This window comes from Dendrobates tinctorius, unplaced genomic scaffold, assembly GCF_039654945.1.
Source record: "Dendrobates tinctorius isolate UK_male_01 unplaced genomic scaffold, ASM3965494v1 ptg000011l, whole genome shotgun sequence".
NCBI lineage: Eukaryota > Metazoa > Chordata > Amphibia > Anura > Dendrobatidae > Dendrobates > Dendrobates tinctorius.
In genome coordinates, this window is record NW_027361679.1 from 39,862,061 (window position 1) to 39,881,863 (window position 19,803).

General features: G+C 42.7%; 1 protein-coding gene across 6 annotated transcripts in view; it reads right to left on the reverse strand.

Annotated features, from left to right (window-relative positions):
• Positions 1-19,803, reverse strand: part of PTPN13 (protein tyrosine phosphatase non-receptor type 13) — a 399,005-nt gene that overhangs the window by 85,167 nt on the left and 294,035 nt on the right. For all 6 annotated transcript variants that reach the window (XM_073541467.1, XM_073541487.1, XM_073541500.1 and 3 more), the window contains 3 exons: positions 3,647-3,733; positions 2,275-2,382; positions 82-213 (listed from right to left, as the gene is read on the reverse strand). In XM_073541467.1, coding sequence (XP_073397568.1) covers positions 82-213; positions 2,275-2,382; positions 3,647-3,733 — 327 coding nt within the window. The remainder of the gene's footprint in view (positions 1-81; positions 214-2,274; positions 2,383-3,646; positions 3,734-19,803) is intronic.

Here is a 19,803-nt window from a genome sequence, read left to right on the forward strand (position 1 = left end):
CACGTCATTGCTGATTTTTTTTTAAGTTTCTCACACTTCAAACATGGATACACATGTAGCAAAGACTAGAAAACAGTTTACCTGTGGGAATTTTTTCTTTGGGTTGAGAAACAAGGAGTGTGACATCCTCAGAAGAGTTTTGAAGGATGTCTAGAGCCGCCTGCTTGCTCACTCCCTCCAGGCTCACGCTGTTCACGGATATAAGGCGATCTCCTGCATAGAACAAAGTTAAATTCTTAGAGATTAAACAAAAATAAAAAAAATTGTTCACACACTGCATTTCCAGTAGCAGCAAAATGAATGAGATTTCTGAAGTCATTTTTTTTTTTTTTGCTTGCAGATTTTAACTTTGTACCTTGGGGAACCAGTGTCTTTGATCCCTTGGACATTTCTGTGGGATATTGTGTGGCTTTATGAAATTGTGCTCCCCCTCCTATCCACTGTGGAGAATAATTAACCAAGAATACCACTCACAAGAACACCACCTGATCTACAGCGAGATTGTTCCATTTTTGAGTTGGTTCATTAGATTTTTGGACCCATATTTACAGTTTATTTATTTGGAGTTACCCAAATGCTTCAGAATCTATGTTTGTCGTGTCTGTTTTTGGTGTTTATTGTCATTAAGTCAGGAGGCTTTTTAAAATTTTACATTAAAGTTTATGTTATTTGTCATTTTTTTATACTGGTGAAGGAATTTTTTTCTGTACAATTCAATGATCCATATGTCACGTGTTTACCAGAGAGGGGCCAGAAGACCACGTTGTCCGATTCCACGTACTCCTGCATTAATTAAAAACACTTCGCCTGTGTAGATATCTGCTAGCAGTGCAAGGGTTAATTCTCTTTAGTTGGACGTCTCTGAAGCTTTCCTGCGTTGATGATCTTAAGGGGGTTTTACACTAAGCGATATCGCTAGCAATATCGCTAAAACGTCACTGGTTTTGTGACATTATAGCGATATTGCTAGCGATATCGCTATGTGTGATACTTACCAACGACCGGCTCCCCCGCTGTCCATCGCTGATCACGCGAGAATGTCCGGCTCCATTTCTCGTCGTCTGCTTCCTGTTGAGACTTCCTGCTGTGACGTCCAGCGACGCGTGGAGGCGGGCGGGAGGACGCAGGATCGCTGTGTGTGAATGGTAAGTATCGTGCGCTGCGTCGCTGCTGCATCGCTGTGAGATCTTTCTGTATGAAAGCTCACTAGCGATCATTTAGCGATGCACCAGCGATCCTGACCGGGTCGGATCGCTGGTTGGATCGCTGGTGCATCGCTAAATGTAAAAGGGCCTTTAGCTGTTCAGTGTTGGCCACTCCCCTCGGCTATATATGCTCGCCTCTGGCAATCAGAATGGCCAGCCTTAGGTCGATATCACACATGCGAGAAACTCGGACGAGTCTCGCATCTTAATACCCGGCACTGCCGCCGGCACTCGGGAGTGGAGCATGCGGCTGCATAGAAATAAATGTTTCTCGCATGTGTGATCCAGCCTTAGTTCTATACTGCCTGGTATGGAGTTAGAGGTATTTGTTGAGTAGGAACTTGGAGTGCTGATTAGTGATGAGCGAGTATGTTCGTTAAACGAGATTTCTGAGCATGCTCAGGTGTTCACCGAGTATTTTGGGCGTGCTCGGAGGTTTAGTGTGTATCACCGCAGCTGGATGATTTGCGGCTGATAGACAGCCTGAATACATGTGGGGATTGCCTGTTTGTTAGGAAATCCTCACATGTATTCAGGCTGTTTAACAGCTGCAAATCATGCAGCTGCGGTGACACAAACTAAATCTCTGAGCATGCCCAAAATACTCGGAGAACACCCGAGCATGCTTGGAAATTTCAAGTAACGAGCATACTCGCTCATCACTAGCGCTGATCTAAAGACTGTTTGGTGATTTTTCTGTATGCATAACCTCATCCTCTTCTATTTGGTTGTTTATTCCTTTTACTTCCCAGTGTTCCACTCTGTTGTTTGTGAGAGTATGTTTGTATGACTGGTATTTTCATTTATCCCTGTACGTCTTCCTTTTTTAGTCTGGTTTATGTATTCTTATATACAACTACTCCCCACTTCTCCTGCGTGGGGGAAGGGACAGATATGGGCTGATTTAGGAGCTCAGCAAGGTACGTAGCCCTGGCATCATCACCAATAGAGGTAATCTGGGGAACAGGGATAGCTAGGGTGCCCCTAGCTTTAGTGATAACGAAGGAGCCCCTGGCCCCAGGATATCAAACTACAGTCTTGTGTCACCATATTAATGCATCATAATTACCTGGTTTTAAGTGTCCATCCAGATCCGCTGGTCCCCCAGGCGTTATCGAACTTATAAATATTCCAAGATCTAGTTTTCCTGTTGTTTCTCCACCCATAATCTGGAACCCTACAAAAATTATATATATTTGTAAAGAACAGTCAAGAGATAACAACATTTTATATTGAAGTTACATTAATAGTAAAAGCCAACAAATAGGTCTGTACTGGTTTGAGTATGTACTTTAGCACTACTGTTCACACAAAGGACACACACGTATCTGTTTGGAATAACAGATATGTGCAGGCAGTCATTAAAGAGAATATGTCACCATGTTTTTGCCACCTACTCAGAGCAGCATAATGTAGAGACAGAAACCCAGATTATAGCAATGTATCACTAACTGGGCTGCTTGCTGTAGTTTTGATAAAACCACTGTTTTATCAGCAGGAGGTAATCACTAGAGGCCTAGTAAACCTGCTGCCGTATAATCCTCTGTATTTATGAGCTCTGTTATAAACTTGTCTCCACCACTGACGTGCACAGACAGAAAGCTGACAATTGTACACAGAAAGCTGCCAATCAGGGGTGTGGCCGGGTAATATAGAGCTCAGAATTCAGAGAACTGTAGTAGATCCAGTCACAGATTAAACAGTGATTTTATCAAAACTGCTGCAGCACAGTAAGTTATATGTCGCTTGAATCAGGGCCTTCCTACATTATTCTTCTGCTTCCATTGACGTCACGTTGACAGAGTAGCTTCTTCTCTTTCACCTTGCTCTGTCAATGGAGTGTCACTGTGGATGTTATGCTTAACTGCGGGGAGACGGTTGCCAATCAGCATGGCTGTGATGACGACTAGAGATGAGCGAATATCTTCGATTCCCTCCTTAGCTATAGCGCTTACCAAATAAGCTGCATCGGGAACCTGGCTAACTGGTACGCTCCCGATAATCAGCTGTTCAGCGCTGCAGCTGCATGTGTCGCAGCTGTGTGACAGTCACAACACATGCACTGTTTGTTGGGCTCACCATGCATGTGTTGATAACCTGTCCACAGAGCAGACCAAAGTGAAAGAGCAGCTCCGTTGACATGAGGTCAAAGGAAGGAGAATCGCTGTCTAAGCCAGAACACATCGCTGCAGGACAAAACAGGCCGGTAGTTAGCAAGTACACGACGGTAAGTTTTTAGCCCCATAGTCCAAAACAAACCTCATTTAATGATATTCCATTTAATGCTGTAAAGTAATATTTAATTAATTGTTGTGACCTTTTTAACCTCAGTTAATGGACATGGGGCCTTCCTAGTGATCAATATGTCACTATACAGATAACGCTGTCATTTAAATGTCGCACACGAGTTATGAGTTCTCAAAGATAATGTATGCACTCACCAAGATCATATTTCGGATCTTTCTTTAACTTCACTAAAGAAATCTCTCTTTCAGGTGTACATCCAGATATTTTACTCGGCATGGCTTCTAATGAAGATACAGAAAATATTATTGAAAACTCACAAAGATCTACTTTTTTTACAGTTATTAAACATAATAAAACTAATGCACAAATAAATTTGCAGTATTGCCCATAGAAACTAAATTCTACTCTTAAGGAAAACCTCTCTCCAGGTAAAAAAAAGAGTAGTTTTTTCTATTTTTTTATTCCTGTATTCTATTTTGCATTTTTTTTTAATCCACCAAAGGGTTCCAGAGATACGAACCTTTTAATTTGGTGCTAAATTGTATGTCTTTAAAATGGGGTGGTGCTTACGGTAATAATGCAGACCAGCCTAAAGGCACGCCCCCAAAGAATCCCGTGAGCCACGCCTTCATGCTAAAGACATAAAAATTTGCAGTAAATAAAAAGGTCCACATCTCTAGAACCGTAAGGAACATTAACAACAAAAATAATATGAAACAATTGCATAGTAGGGAAGCATTGAGAATAAAATGAGAGCAAAACTGACCACTTCTTACCTCTAAGGGTGTGTGAAATTGCTCTGTGGATTTTTCCGCGCGGATTTAGTAAAATCAGCAGGTAAATCCGCAGGTCAAAAGATTGCTCTGCCTTGCAGTTTATCATCTCCACAATGGAGCAGATGGCAAACCGCAGCAGAATCCGCAGAAAGAATTGACATGTCAATTCTTTCTGCGGATTTGAAACCGCAGCAAATCCGCGTGGAAAATTCCGCAGCATCTGCACTGCGGTTTTCATTTTGCATAGAAAATAAAGGTACTGTACAATGCAGCAGAAACTGCTGCGGATCCGCAGGGCCAAATCCGCTGCTGATCCGCAGCAGAATCCGCAGCCTGTGCACACGGTATGTGCACAAGCTGCGGTTTTTGCTGCGGATCAGCTGCGGATTTGGCCTCTGCGGATCCGCAGCAGTTCTGCAGACAGTGTCCAGTATAATGTAAGTCTATGTGACTTACAATCCGCAGTGCACATGCTGCGGATTTTCAACTGCGGAAAAGCTGCGGTTTTGAATCCGCAGAAAGAATTGACATGTCAATTCTTTCTGCGGATTCTGCTGCGGTTTGCCACCTATTCCACTGTCGAGGTGGCAAACCGCAGGTCATTTGAGCTGCGGTTTTACCTGCGGATCCGCAGATACAAATCCGCGGGTGAATCTGCAGCGTGTGCACATAGCCTTAGTTATCAGATTTGTAGGATTTAGGCATCATAACAACATTGTACACCATTAATGTCCTTTTAACCTAGCTTTCTATAGATTCTCATATTATGTGGTAATATTAAAAATAAACTCTGTGAGAAATTACCCATATAACAGAATGAGGCCACAACTACTACACTTGGCTTTGCACCATGGCTTTAAACTGTGTTTCCAGTGACAGTCTTGTGCTTGTTACTGACATTTCACAAGACCTCCTATATAAAGGACTTTCTTCAATACTAAGGAGCTTTTGTTTGTTGAGAGAGTGTCCTGAAGAGACTAATAATAATAATAATTTTTATTTATATAGCGCCAACTTATTCCGCAGCGCTTTACAGTTTAACAGTTTCAAAACACAACAGTCATAAGTAACAACGTTAACAATACAATAATTAAAGTAAAATAAGACGACCCTGCTCGTGAGAGCTTACAATCTACAATAAGAAACAAACTAAGCTTTACTCACCGAACTCAGGTCCAATGCTGAGTTTTTGCCACTGCTCTCACTGCCTGCCTCATCATGTCGACAGCGCTGCAGCCAATCATGGAGCTCAGCGGTTTTGAGGGGCACATGTCGTCTACTTAGGCAGAGCTCAGTTATTGACTGCATTACTCTTGATGTGACATCAGCATTGCAGACAATAACAGACCTAGGGAGGAGCGATGGATACTCAGCACTGGACACGGGGAGGTGGGGGCAGAGCGCAATACACAGTATGTTTGTTTTTAAAAAAACAAATAGGGCCACGGTGAGGCGTTTTCAAAAACAGAAAATCCCTCTAGCCCCTGCATAACATATGACGTACATGTTAAACATGTGCCAGCAGAAAGGAGCATCGCTCCACCCTCCTATTGGTGTGCCCGTGTCATGGTCAAGGGCGCCGATGGGTTGTTTTGACAGCTTGGGGTCTGCTGAAGACCCCTGTGCCTGCCACAACGATCCACCTTTGAAAGCCTGCCTGTGGCTGGTGTTAATATAGCACAGGCAATCAGACAATCGCAGCTTCAGGTCCACTAAGAAGATTTACAAATACAATAAAAAGTGACAAAAAGAGATTTTAAATATGTGAAAAAAAATGTTTACAGCACCCCCCTTTTGCCTCATTAAAAATAAAATAAATAAAAAACAAAGATTTGGTATTGCTTCATTTGTAAAAGTCAGATCTTTACAAAACAGAACATAAATTAATCTGATACGTAAACAGCATAATTTAAAAAATCAAAACACCAAAATTATGGTGTTTTTTGTCCGCTGCAACATTGTTTTGATTAAATATTAAAACACTGTTTATACCCCAAAATGGTATCAGTAAAAACATCAGCTCAGGGTGCAAAAAATAGGACCTCAGACAGTCATATATCCCGAAATATGAAAATGTTATAGGTTTCGGAAAATGGACACAAACAAAATTATATTTAACAAATTTCCGAATTTGTTTCACCATGTAAAAAATAAATAAATAATATATATATTAAATAAAAAAAAAAAAAATATTATATATATTTATATATCTTTCGTAAACAAAAAAAATTGTGTAATTGCCCCTTTTTGCAATATCAACGCACTTAGAATTTTTTTCCCATAGTTCTACAAAAAAAACAAACCCTATAATGACGGAAAAATGCAAAAGGCTCTTGGAAGAAGGAGAGGAAACAAACAGAAAATTGCCATGTCAGGAAGGAGTTAATACTACTCAGTATCAGTTTAAAGTCATTACATCTCCCTTCACAGATAATTCTCAGAATATATCCCAAATGCTACAGATTTACATTTTGAGTTGGCGAGCTACTATATTTGCAATTTACGATCACTAACACTACAGTACAGTTCATTGCAACATTACATATAATATCAAGCAATTGAAATATAGGCATTCCCGATTGACATTTCTTCGATTTCTATGAGGTGCAGTCTTATATCATGCAGGGGGCATTTATGCACATGTAATCGAAGTACATGTATCAAAGTACTATTGGCAGTTATAACATGGATGAATGTGACACGCATCTCTATTCTCTTCATACAGGTAACCAGCTTTTCCAATCTCTGCTCTGAATCCACTCCTGTGTCTCCATTCAATGTCAGCAAGCAGTTAATCCTGAATGCTATCTCTGTGTTTTCAACTCTGCAAGCTTATATCTGGTAACCAGCTTTTCCAATCTCTGCTCTGAATCCACTCCTGTGTCTCCATTCAATGTCAGCAAGCAGTTAATCCTGAATGCGATCTCTGTGTTTTCAACTCTGCAAGCTTATATCTGGTATATAGTTTTTTTTTTCAACTTACTCTGCTTGTCCCCTTATGTTGTGAGGTCAAGAAACTTTTCAAAGTGCTTTATGATCCATGTAGTGCTGGACATGTGTTTATTTGACCACACCATTTTATTGGGTCCTGGTGTCTCAATTTAGTGTGATTGATTAACGAGAAGAGAGCCAACAAAAAAGAAAAAAAAACAAAAACTTAGCCTTAACCTCCTATATATTCAGACCTAGCTAGGGGGAGCATTTATGCACATGTAATCGAAGTACATGTATCAAAGTACTATTGGCAGTTATAACATGGCAGTTAGACAGGGCAGGAGAAAGGTAAGACATTTATATCCATCTACTCCCTCTACATTTGGAGTACAACAAATATATACCAAATGCATTTGTGTAATTTTAATCCTGGCTCCTGCATTCACACACATCCACCGCCCTGGCATTAACTCTCTACACTCCATCCATATCGGCCCCTCGCTTCTTTCCTCTCCTATGTATAGCATTCACGCTCTTTTCACGTTGTTAAATTGCACAGATCCAGTCAGTCCCACCATTCAACATCAGAGACGCTCTCACAAATCACTTAACCATCTGCTCACTCTTTCTATCCTCCTTCTCCTAGTCGCAGGAGACATTGCTCCCAATCCTGGTCCCCCATGTTATAGAAAGTCAAACCCCCCAACTGCTACACTTAGAAACCCCTCTAATCTGATTAATATTCCCTGCCTGCCATCTGTCTCTCTTAATTGGGCACTTTGGAATTCTCGCTCAGTGTGTAACAAACTCTCCTTCATCCATGACTTCTTCCTTTCTAATTCTCTTAACCTCCTGGCACTTACTGAAACCTGGATCCAGAAGTCAGACACTACCGCTGCTGCTGCTCTTTCATACGGGGGGCTACACTTCTCTCATACCCCAAGATCAGACAATAGAGCAGGTGGAGGCGTTGGTCTGCTCCTATCATCAAAATGTACCTTTCAGGTTATCCCTCAAGTACCCTCACTTGTCTTCCCTTCTTTTGAGGTCCATGCCGTCAGACTCTACACCCCCCTCTCCATGCGAGTGGCGGTGGTGTATCGTCCTCACGGCCCCTCCCATCAGTTCCTGGATCATTTTGCCACTTGGCTTCCACATTTTCTCTCCTGTGACATCCCTACCCTCATCATGGGAGATTTCAACATCCCCATTGCTCTTCCCCTCTCACCATCTGCTACTCACCTTTTATCTCTAACCTCCTCATTTGGCCTTTCGCAGCTTACTAATTCTCCAACGCATGAAGACGGAAACTCCCTCGACTTGGTCTTCTCTCAGCTTTGTGCAGTGGATGACTTTGCAAACTCCCCTCTCCCGCTCTCTGACCACAATCTTCTTTCATTCTCTATCAAGAACTGCCAGGCTGCTCAGGTCACCCCCACTGTCCATACTTATAGAAACATACAGGCCATTAACACCCAGAAACTTATGAAGAACTTGTAGTCTTCATTGGCCCCTATCTCCTCCCTCTCATGTCCTGATTCTGCATTGAAGCATTACAATGAAACACTTCAAAGTGCCCTGGATGAATTTGCACCCCCTATAAATAGAACACCACAACGCAGACGGCGACAACCCTGGCACACGGTGCAAACACGTTTCCTGCAGCGGTGCTCCAGGTGCGCTGAACGTCTGTGGAGAAAATCCAATCTACACGAAGATTTCATACATTTTAAGTTTATGCTTAGAACATACAACACTGCCCTTCACCTCTCCAAACAAACCTATTTCAACACCCTCATCACCTCACTGTCAAATAACCCAAAACGTCTCTTTGACACTTTTCATTCTCTACTCAATCCAAGAGTACAGGCCCCAACCACAGAGCTCAGAGCTGACAATCTGGCCAATTACTTCAAAGAAAAAACTGACCAGATTCGACAGGAAATTATCTCCCAATCACCTCATACCACGCACTGTCCTCCCTCCCCCACTGCATCTAGCTCACTCTCTGATTTTGAACCAGTCACAGAAGAAGTAAGCAGGCTCCTTGCATCTTCTCGCCCAACTACTTGCACCAGTGACCCATTTCCGTCACATCTCCTCCAGTCCCTTTCCCCTGCTGTCACCCCTCACCTAACTAAAATATTTAACCTCTCTCTCTCCTGGTATTTTTCCCTCCTCATTTAAGCATGCCATCATACATCCACTACTTAAAAAACCATCCCTCGACCAAAACTGTGCCGCTAACTATAGACCTGTCTCTAATCTTCCCTTCATCTCTAAACTCCTGGAACGCCTGGTCCACTCCCGTCTTATCCGCTATCTCTCAGAAAACTCTGTTCTCGACCCTCTCCAATCCGGTTTCCGCTCTTTACACTCCACTGAAACTGCCCTCACTAAAGTCTCTAATGATCTGCTAACAGCTAAATCAAATGGTCATTACTCCATGCTAATTCTCTTGGATCTCTCTGCAGCATTCGACACTGTGGATCATCAGCTCCTCCTCACTATGCTCCGTTCCATTGGCCTCAAGGACACCGTTCTCTCCTGGTTCTCCTCCTATCTCTCTGACGGCTCCTTTACTGTATCTTTTGCCGGTTCCTCCTCCTCTCACCTTCCCCTTACTGTTGGGGTCCCCCAAGGATCGGTTCTAGGCCCTCTCCTCTTCTCCTTGTACACTGCCCCTATTGGTCAAACAATCAGTAGATTTGGGTTCCAGTACCATCTCTATGCTGATGACACCCAATTATATGCTTCTTCTCCTGACATCACACCAGCCTTTCTAGAGAATACCGGCGATTGTCTAAACGCTGTGTCTAACATCATGTCCTCACTATATCTGAAACTGAACCTGTCAAAAACTGAACTCCTGGTGTTTCCTCCCTCTACTAATGTACCTATACCCGACATTGCTATTTCTGTGGGTGGCTCCACTATTACTCCCCAGCAACAGGCCCGCTGTCTTGGGGTCATACTTGATTCTGAGCTTTCCTTTGCCCCCCACATTCGACCACTGGCTCGCTCTTGTCATCTGCACCTCAAAAACATTTCTAGAATTCGACCTTTTCTTACTTTGGACTCTGCAAAAACTCTTACTGTTTCTCTTACTCATTCTCGTCTCGACTATTGTAACTCTCTTCTAATCGGTCTCCCTCTTACCAAACTCTCCCCTCTCCAATCTGTCTTGAATGCTGCAGCCAGGATCATATTCCTCACCAATCGTTACACCGATGCCTCTACCTTGTGCCAGTCATTACACTGGCTACCCATCCACTCCAGAATTCAGTATAAACTTATTACCCTCACCCACAAAGCCCTCCATAGCTCAGCACCACCCTACATCTCCTCCCTTGTTTCAGTATACCACCCTACCCGCGCCCTCCGTTCTGCTGATGACCTGAGGTTAGTATCCTCAATAGTCAGAACTTCCCACTCCCGTCTCCAAGACTTTACACGTGCCGCGCCAATTCTTTGGAATGCACTTCCCAGGTCAATACGATTAGTCCCCAATCCCCACAATTTTAAGCGTGCCCTGAAAACGCATTTATTCAGACTGGCCTATCGCCTCAACACATTAACCTAATCTATCCCTGTGTGGCACAGCCAAAAGTTTTACCACAACCAGATTTCCCGCATCATGTTCCCACATGCTTTATGCATCCATTAGCCCTCTGTCTGTACTGTCACACACTTAACATTATGGCTGGTCCATACAATCAGGGCAACTGTTACCACCCACCTTTCGTGTCTACCTCTTTCCTCATAGACTGTAAGCTTGCGAGCAGGGCCCTCATTCCTCTTGGTATTTGTTATAATCTACTGTATGTGATTATTGTTATGCTGTAATGTCTATTGTCTGTACAAATCCCCTCTGAAATGTAAAGTGCTGCGGAATATGTCGGCGCTATAGAAATAAAATTTATTATTATTATTATTATTATTATATCGGGTTTGGTGAACAACTCCCACTTTCTCTTTCCAGAAGGTGCAATTTACAAAATGTCGGTGGCATTTAGAGCAATCTGTATCAGCTAGCTGTCACGGGGTTACCGCAACAGAGAGGAGCCAGAAGACTGCAGCATCTGATTGCTCCTATTCCTGTGCTTAAAAGAAGCACTTCACCTTCTTTTTAAACGGTGCTAATTTCTTTTGTCAGTAAAGGGATTGATCGGCCATGTTAAAAGCTCTGGGAGCCTGGGCTCTCAAGCTGAGCACGGTTAGCCACTCCTATCCTCTATATTATCTGGATCCTGACTGACACACTTCGTCAGAGTAGCTTATGCTGCATGGCTGGGAGGATAGGAATTAATGGTTATATGAGAAGGCGTTTGGTGGGTTTACCAGTGACTGTTGTTTGGGTTTGTAAGTGTGATAATTCCCTTTCCTTCTTCTACTTTGGTTTTTCCCCATCCTCCACTCCCCAATGCATTCATCTGTTATTTTTGAGTGAATATTTGTATGCCTGATATTTTCAGTTGCTCTTGTTCGTCTAGTTGGTGTACAGAGGTGCACGGCTGCTGCCCTCTTCCCTGGGTGGGGGAAGGGTACAGATGGAGGGCGAATATAGGAGATAAGGCAAGGTATGTGGCCCCGGCATCTTCACATTCAGACGTAACCCTGGGAATAGGAAGAGCTAGATTTCCCCTAGTGTTAAGGACAGGGAAGGAGGCCCTGATCCCGGGTCAAACGACAGTCGTGACAGTAGCTGTACGGTCCCTACAGCTTTTTATGAGTGCTATTTAACTGTTCCAATTCCCTCTTCTAAAGGAGAAAATAAAGTAGACTTCTCTGAATTAGAGCAGTCTTATTCAATAATTTTCCTGGTTCCAAAGTATAATATTAGGAATAGAGCTTCACGAGGTTGTACGGTAGCGAATGTGGTGCTTAGAAAAGATCCTAGACCCTGCAGGTGAATGCCACTGTACTGTGAAATCAGCATATAAAATAACATAGCATGCAAATTACACACAGAACAGCTGGCATTCTCCAACATGGCCCAGGAATCCTATCACACAACACATTCACCACTAGAAGCCTGAAGAAGGGCTATAGGCCTGACATTCTGGCATACTCATAACATGCTCCATGGCAACCAATGGACAACTGAATTTGCATTAAAGATTGTGCTGCTAGTCCTTTCACAGAACCCCAGTTGGCTGTCTTTGGTTAAGGCACCATTGTCAGACCCAATACAATGTCTGTTATCCTCATGTCAAATGCATGCTCTTCTCAACAATAGTGATCATTAATGGCTGTTATGTAATGTTCTTCTTTAGAAGGCCAATCTAAACTTTTTTTTTAAACCAAAGATTTTTTATTATATTCAAATGTCGTTATAATTACATTTAGGCAAAGCTTTCAAATCATCTCCATTGCATACAGAAAAAAAAGGAACACGACATTCAATTTCCTCCCCGTCATAAAAGAAGAAAATAAAAAACAGAACCAACCTCCTCCCTCCCCCCCCTTCCCAACTGCAATACAGGCTTTCTCAATGTGATTGTCTCGACTGTAACCACATGGCCCAGAGTTTTTCAAAGTGTGCCTCTTTATGTCGTTTTCTATAAATTCTCTCTTCCAATCGGATTACATTATTCACACGAGTGACAAACTCGTTGGGGGTACAACATCAATCCATTTTTGTGCGATCAGCTTACGGGCAGTATATAAGAGTTTTGCTATGATGGACTTATAGGCATTTCCCACCGACACCTCCTCCACATATCCCAACACACACGTGATTGGATCTCTTCCTATATCACATCGGTATATCTTCTCAACAAGCCCTATAACCTCTTCCCAGTATGACAAAAGTCTTGGACAGGACCAGAGCATATGAAGCAGTCCCGCAGGTTCGTACCCACATCTTGGACACTCTGCGTTGTCCCTCAAGCCCATTTTCCTCATAAGTTCTGGGGTCTTATAAGTTCTATGAATGATATATAGTTGAGATATCCTACCCGGCTCACTCAAAGAGAGTTTAGGTATATACTCTAAGATGGTCTCCCATGTCTCATCTACTATGTCCCCCACTTCTCTCTCCCATTTAGATTTAACTGTTAGAGGAAACCCAGCCAAGTAAGAGTATAATAGATCTCTATAAATGGTAGAGATAGCCCCTCTAGTACCCCCGGGTGCACACACATAATCCAGCACCACATCCCTCTGTACCGTCATATTCGTTGTCTGTTTCTGTGCTTGAAATGCATGCCTAAGACCAAAATATCGAAATTCCCCACTACATGAGAGTCCAAACTCTTCTTTTAGAACAGAGAAAGGCTTGATCTCAGACCCCTCCAATAGTTGCCACACATATTGCAAACCTCTCCTCTCCCAATCGATAAAGTCCTTCAGTTTATATAGTTCCGATAGATTCACATTATCCCAAATAGGTGTGTATATCGTCAGTTCCTCAACTCGTCTAAGAAGTTTGATATGCTGCCATATCTTATGCATTAGTCCAAATGTGGGTATGTCCTTCCCAAGTCTCCCAAAACTTCCTGCTTCCAAACTTTGTACCAATGTTCTCTTGTTGGTCAGTTGGACCAAAATTTCCCCCATAACGCTCAAGTTCCCCTCCTCTCGCCAGCCCCTAAAGTGCTGCCCCTGCGTTGCTACAAAGTATATCCATGGATTTGGCGCCGCCAACCCTCCCTCTTCCTTCCCCCTTTGCAGTATTTCCAGTTTAATTTTTGCTTGTTTTTTCCCCCAGATCAGTTCTCTAAAAATGGTATTAACTTTGTAAAATTTTTTCTTTGGGATCCAAACCGGGGCATTATGGAGGACATACATCAACTGAGGCATCATTATCATTTTAATTAGATTCGTCCTCCCCACTATTGATAATACTAACTTACACCATGCTGTCATTTTAACTTTGAATTTAACTAGTAATGGGTCGAAGTTTAGTTCGAGAAATCTAGATACAGGCATAGATACCCATATTCCGAGGTATTTAAACTCCTTAACTACTTTCAAATGACCAACCGCCTCCCCTACAGCTCGACATCCCAACTCTCCATCAATCCCCATGATACATGACTTGTCCCAATTAATTCTCAATCCGGAAAAGAAACCAAATTCCCCTATAAGGTCCATGACCGCAGTCAGTGTCTCTCCACCGTCTTTTAAGAACAGGAGTATATCATCCGCGTAAAGGGCGATCTTTTCCTCCAGTTCCCCATATCTAAAGCCTTGTATTTCTTTGGAGTTGCGAATTTTAATCGCTAACGGTTCCATCGCCACAGCAAACAATAACGGTGACAATGGGCAACCCTGACGAGTTCCTCTGAACAACCCAAATGCCCCCGAAGTCTCCCCATTAATCCTAATATATCCTTTCGGGTCTACATACAATAACTTAACCCAAGAAATAAATCTGTGCCCAAATCCCATACATTTCAATACTGCCCATAAATACTTCCACTCTACCCTGTCAAAGGCTTTCCGTGCGTCCAGTGAGGCCACCACCCTTTCCCCCCTATTATCTGCTGGAATCTGAATATTTAAAAACAGTCTTCGCAGGTTAATGGCGGTAGATCTGTTTTGCAGGAACCCTGATTGGTCTGGATGTATTAATTTTGGGACAACTCTAGACATTCTTAACGCCAACATTTTGGCTAGTATTTTAACATCTGATGTCAATAACGAGATTGGTCTATAGGATTCTACGGATGAGGCATCTTTCCCTTCTTTAGGAATCACCACGATTACAGCCTCCCTCATAGAGCTTGGCAATACCCCCTTCTCCGCTGCCACCTCAAGTACATGCTTAAACTTAGGCGCTACAATTTCTATTAATTCTTTGTACACTTCTCCCGGGATTCCGTCAGATCCAGGTGACCTGTCATTTGTTAATGATAGGATAGCCTTCTCTACCTCTTCTACAGTGAATAATGCTTCCAAATTTTGTTTATCAGTATCATCTAACCTAGGTAACTCTATCCCTTGTACATATTTATCCAACTCCAAGTCCGAGGCCCTCAATTCCGAGGTATACAATTCTACATAATATTCCTTAAAACATTCCAATATCCCGACGGTATCCCTATGAACTGCCCCATCTTTAGTGACAATTTTGTATATTTGTGATGGTTTTTTCTGCGCAGCAGTAATCACTGATAATAAGTGTCCCACCTTTTCCCCCTCTTCATAGAACAATGCTTTTTGGAATGCCCTTTTCTTATCTATCCCTTGTAGATATAACTTATTTACTTCTTCTTGTGCTTCTTTTAATGCTTTCTGGGTGTCGGCATTGGGTCTAACTATCATCTCTTCCTCTGCCCTGCTGAGTCTCTCAGCAGCCTCTTGGTTTACCTGCCTCGTTCGTGTCTTCTGCCTCGAGATATCTCGTATGAATAAACCCCGCAGATAAGCTTTCATGGCATCCCATACTATGAGTGGATCCGCAGTGCCTTCGTTAAACTGAAAGAACTCAACAATATCATTCCTAATAGTTCCCATGTTTAAGCATTTGAGCCATTCCGGATGAATCGTCCCCCCTACTCTCCTCCTTTTCCCCACTCCCAATCTCAGACTAACCTCAACTTCCCTGTGATCGGAGATAAGTCTCTGTAAGTATTCCACTGTTCCAACCAATCTGTCCATGCCCCTATTACCCAGTGCCAAATCTATGCGTGATAGAGTATGATACGAAGTCGAATAACACGAAAAGCATTTCTTCCCCTCATTGCATACTCTCCATAGGTCTATCATATCCATTTCACCAACATATGTCCCAAATGGAGTCATCCTATCTTTCCTAGGGCAATTTCCCTCACTTCCCGCCCGGTCCCAATACTCATTCATAACATTATTGACGTCTCCTAATATTAGCACTGGGCAATCCCCTCTCCCCCCAATCCACTCAAAAATCTCCTGTAGTTTCTTTTTCGAATATGGGGGTGGGATATAGAGGGCCACCACAATTATGCATATTCCAGAAATTCGACAACGCAGAGAAACAAACTGACCGTCCTTATCTATATAAGAGTCAATTTCTTCATAATGAGTATGAGAGTGTATTAGTACAGATACACCCCTTGCGTAAGCCGAATACATAGAGTGATAGGCCCGAGTGACCCACTTTTTCTCTAATCAATTTTCCTTTCCTTTAATCAAATGAGTTTCTAATATACATGCGATATCTGGGTTATGCTTTCTAATTTCTGCCATAAATGCCGCTCTTTTATTTGGATCTGACATTCCCCGTACGCTCCAACTTAGAATTTTTACATCACCACTCATTATGTCCTAAAAAAATAAAAAATAACCGGACTTCTGTGGTCACTATATTATATTCCAGTATGCGAACTCCCCCGTAGCCAACCCACCCCTGTCCCCTTCCCCTCCCCCCCCCCTCCCCTCCAACCCAATCTAGCTGATTCTCTCCTTCCAACGAGAGAGAATACAGCCAGCACCCAATTGCTTCACACCCATATAAAGCCACTGAGTCTCCCTTGTTTGGCGTCCTTCACTCCCACCATCAGAAAACAAAAACAATCATCAGTACTAATCAGGCCGCATAACATTTTCTAACAAGGATATTGCAATAGTCATCAAAAAACACCCGGGGATCAACGCCCCCAAAAAAGTTTTTGAAAAACCAGGTGCCTCGGAGCACAACATCCAAAAAAGAAAGGAAAGGAAATATGTCCGAGAGTCTCTACTTCATCCTTCACCGTCTCTCACTGCTCCCAGCTTGGAACGATTGTTCTCCATCCATTTGACTGCTTCTTCTGGGGACGGAAAAAACTGAACAGACCCCAACGCTGCTACTCTCAGTTTAGCAGGATACATCATAGAGTACTTCACTCCCAGCGCTCTCATTTCTCTCTTGACCTCGCCAAATTTCATCCGCATTTTCTGGACCTCTGCTGAATAGTCCGGATATATTTCAATACGGCTTCCATTAAATGTAAGATCCTGCAGCTTCCTTGCTTCCCGGAGGATAGTCTCTCTGTCTCTACAATTCAGTATCCTGGCCAGCATAGTACGAGGAGCACTACCCGGTGGGAGGGGTCGTAGGGGGGCACGGTGTGCTCTCTCCACCGCGAACACTCTGGAAAGCGTGTCTCTGCCGATCTTGGATAAGATCCATTGCTCAATAAAGTCGGTGGGGTCGCTGCCCTCTACTTTTTCCGGAAAACCCACAAATCTGAGATTGTTCCTCCTTGATCTATTTTCCAAATCATCCTGCTTTAAATGCACTGCTGATATCTTTTGAGCATGCTGGGACTGAGTCCTCTGCATTTTGTTTACAGAGTCCTCAGTGCTGCTCACTCTCTCTTCCACAGCACCCATCCTGGTATCTGCTTTGTTCAGTGCCTCTTTAATGCCAGTGATTTCTTCTTTAATCTTATCAACCCGGCTATTCAACTTAGTCAGTGTCCTCTTGCAGAACGACACCACCATGAAGACATCTTTCAAGGTTGGCTCTCTCTCAGGAGTCTCATCATCAGCTCCACTGTCTTCCTCCTCATACACACACTCAGGGCCAGCGATTTCCCCTCCCTCTCTTCTCCTGCTATCAGCTTCTCCCACGGTTTCACCGCTCACCCCCTCTCCTTCCAGCACTATACCTTCTTCAGTGTCTCCCTCCTCCTTTCTTGCAAAGCGCTGCAACTTCTGAAGGATCTGTGACCTTTTACCAAAGCTCTCAGATTGTCTCCGCGCCTCCTCCACTTTCCCAGCGCCATCTTGTGCAGTCACGCTGCCGTCCTCCCCAATATATTTCTGCCTCCACCTCCCCATCTCGGCGCTCCTCTGCACTCACGGCGTCTCCTCCCGACTCTTGGGCACTCACTGTGCCAATAGATGTGTCCAGGTCAGTGTTAGAACGGCCTGTTTAAGGATAATTCATAAATCTGACGGCGGAGCTCTTCTACCTAGCGTCCACTCACATCCGCGCTAGGCCACGCCCCCCCAAGGCCAATCTAAACTTAAGTGGTTGGCTAAGTGTTTCCAATCATCAAGTTCTCTGAACCTAAAACACTTCTCCATCATTAGGCCATAATGTCAACCAAAAAAAGCTTGGTAAAAAGTTAAACTGGAGGAGATGCAAATATATTACCAGTCTACTTAATGTCTTAATAGAAGCTGGGTATTCTTTTCTTTAGGAGGACTTGCCACAATACACATTAGTGCTGACCATGTGATATCCATGTTTTTAATCCAGTAGTGACCGTGCTGGGTTCTGTCATTATTGTAAAGTGACTGGAAACAAATCTGTGTTTTCCCAGACTTCTTCTAATCCCCACCCACAAATGTGCTCCCTTAACTATAGAAATTCTTCTCTATTATTTCCCAGTTTCTGTTTTCCTTTTTTCCAAATCAGAGCATTACGATTCCTGGAAGCCACAAATTTCACTTGTACGATTCATTTACCCTCATTTCAATTTTTTAGTTGGACCTCTTCTCCCTACCAAGATCTTGGCACAAATCTTTTCTAGTCTTACACACTGCTTCATTTTCCAACCATCCTGAATCCTATAGGTGCTGTATAAATGTATGATTTGAGCAACTGTTCCTTTAATGCAATGCAGGATAAACTGAGCAATGACTGGAATCAATGCAGGAATGTGGACATTGAAGAATAACATCCCACAGGCTGAATATTTTTTTGCCGTTGAGCCATGGATTTCTAAACTGAAGATGGAAGTCATTAGAATCAGATCTGTGTTACATCAGTGATTGAAAGGTGTTGTAGAGGAACTAGTCAGCAAAACAAACCCTCAAGAATGTTAACAACTGGACTGCGAACATTCTCAATCCCAGAGAGAATTCGAAGAACGACCTCCAGAGCTTTCTCTGCTTCATATAGCTTTACAGTGAAATATTATGACAAGTGATGCTTCCCACACAACCAGTCAAATGGCAAACATCCCTTTACTGGAGATGAAAACCCATAGCATAAACTATCTAACAAATTTATTTTATATATATTATACACACACACATATGTATAATAAAACAATAAAATATGTATATATGTGTATATATAGTGCTCGATCTTATACATTTACCATATGAGGAAAATAAATATTTATACAGTTGACAAGAACTGCTGATGTCTGCAGTTCCAGAATTTCACCGCATTGAAGTTTGTTTAGAAAGACAGAAAAAAAATCAGCAGTGCCTATCAATAGCATAAATTATGTATAGGGGTAAAACATGTGCAGAACATATAGGCTTCACATAAATGAAAACTATAAGTGCTTTTCTGTACAGTACAATCACAGCCAAACAGGTGTGGGATGGGGGATGCCAACTGTCTGAAAGGCACAGATTGTCCAAAAAATTTAGGAATTTCGACCAATGCTTTTAGTATAAATTAGATGCACATGTTATTCTCAAAATATTTATCATGCATTTTTAATTTTCTACTTTGTCCTCAAAGGTCTGTATACCAGGCCAATATGTCTCCTTCTTTGCAGTGATGAGTTGCAATAACCCAGAAATGGAAATTCTGGCATGGGCCATGTGGTAAGACACTATAACCCCTTCACCACCTTGCGATTTTTTGCTACCCTTCTTTCCAGAGCCATAACTTTTATTTTTCCGTCAATATGGCCATGTGAGGGCTTGTTTTTTGTAGGATGAGTTGACACCATTGGTTTTACCATGTAGTATACTGGAAAAAA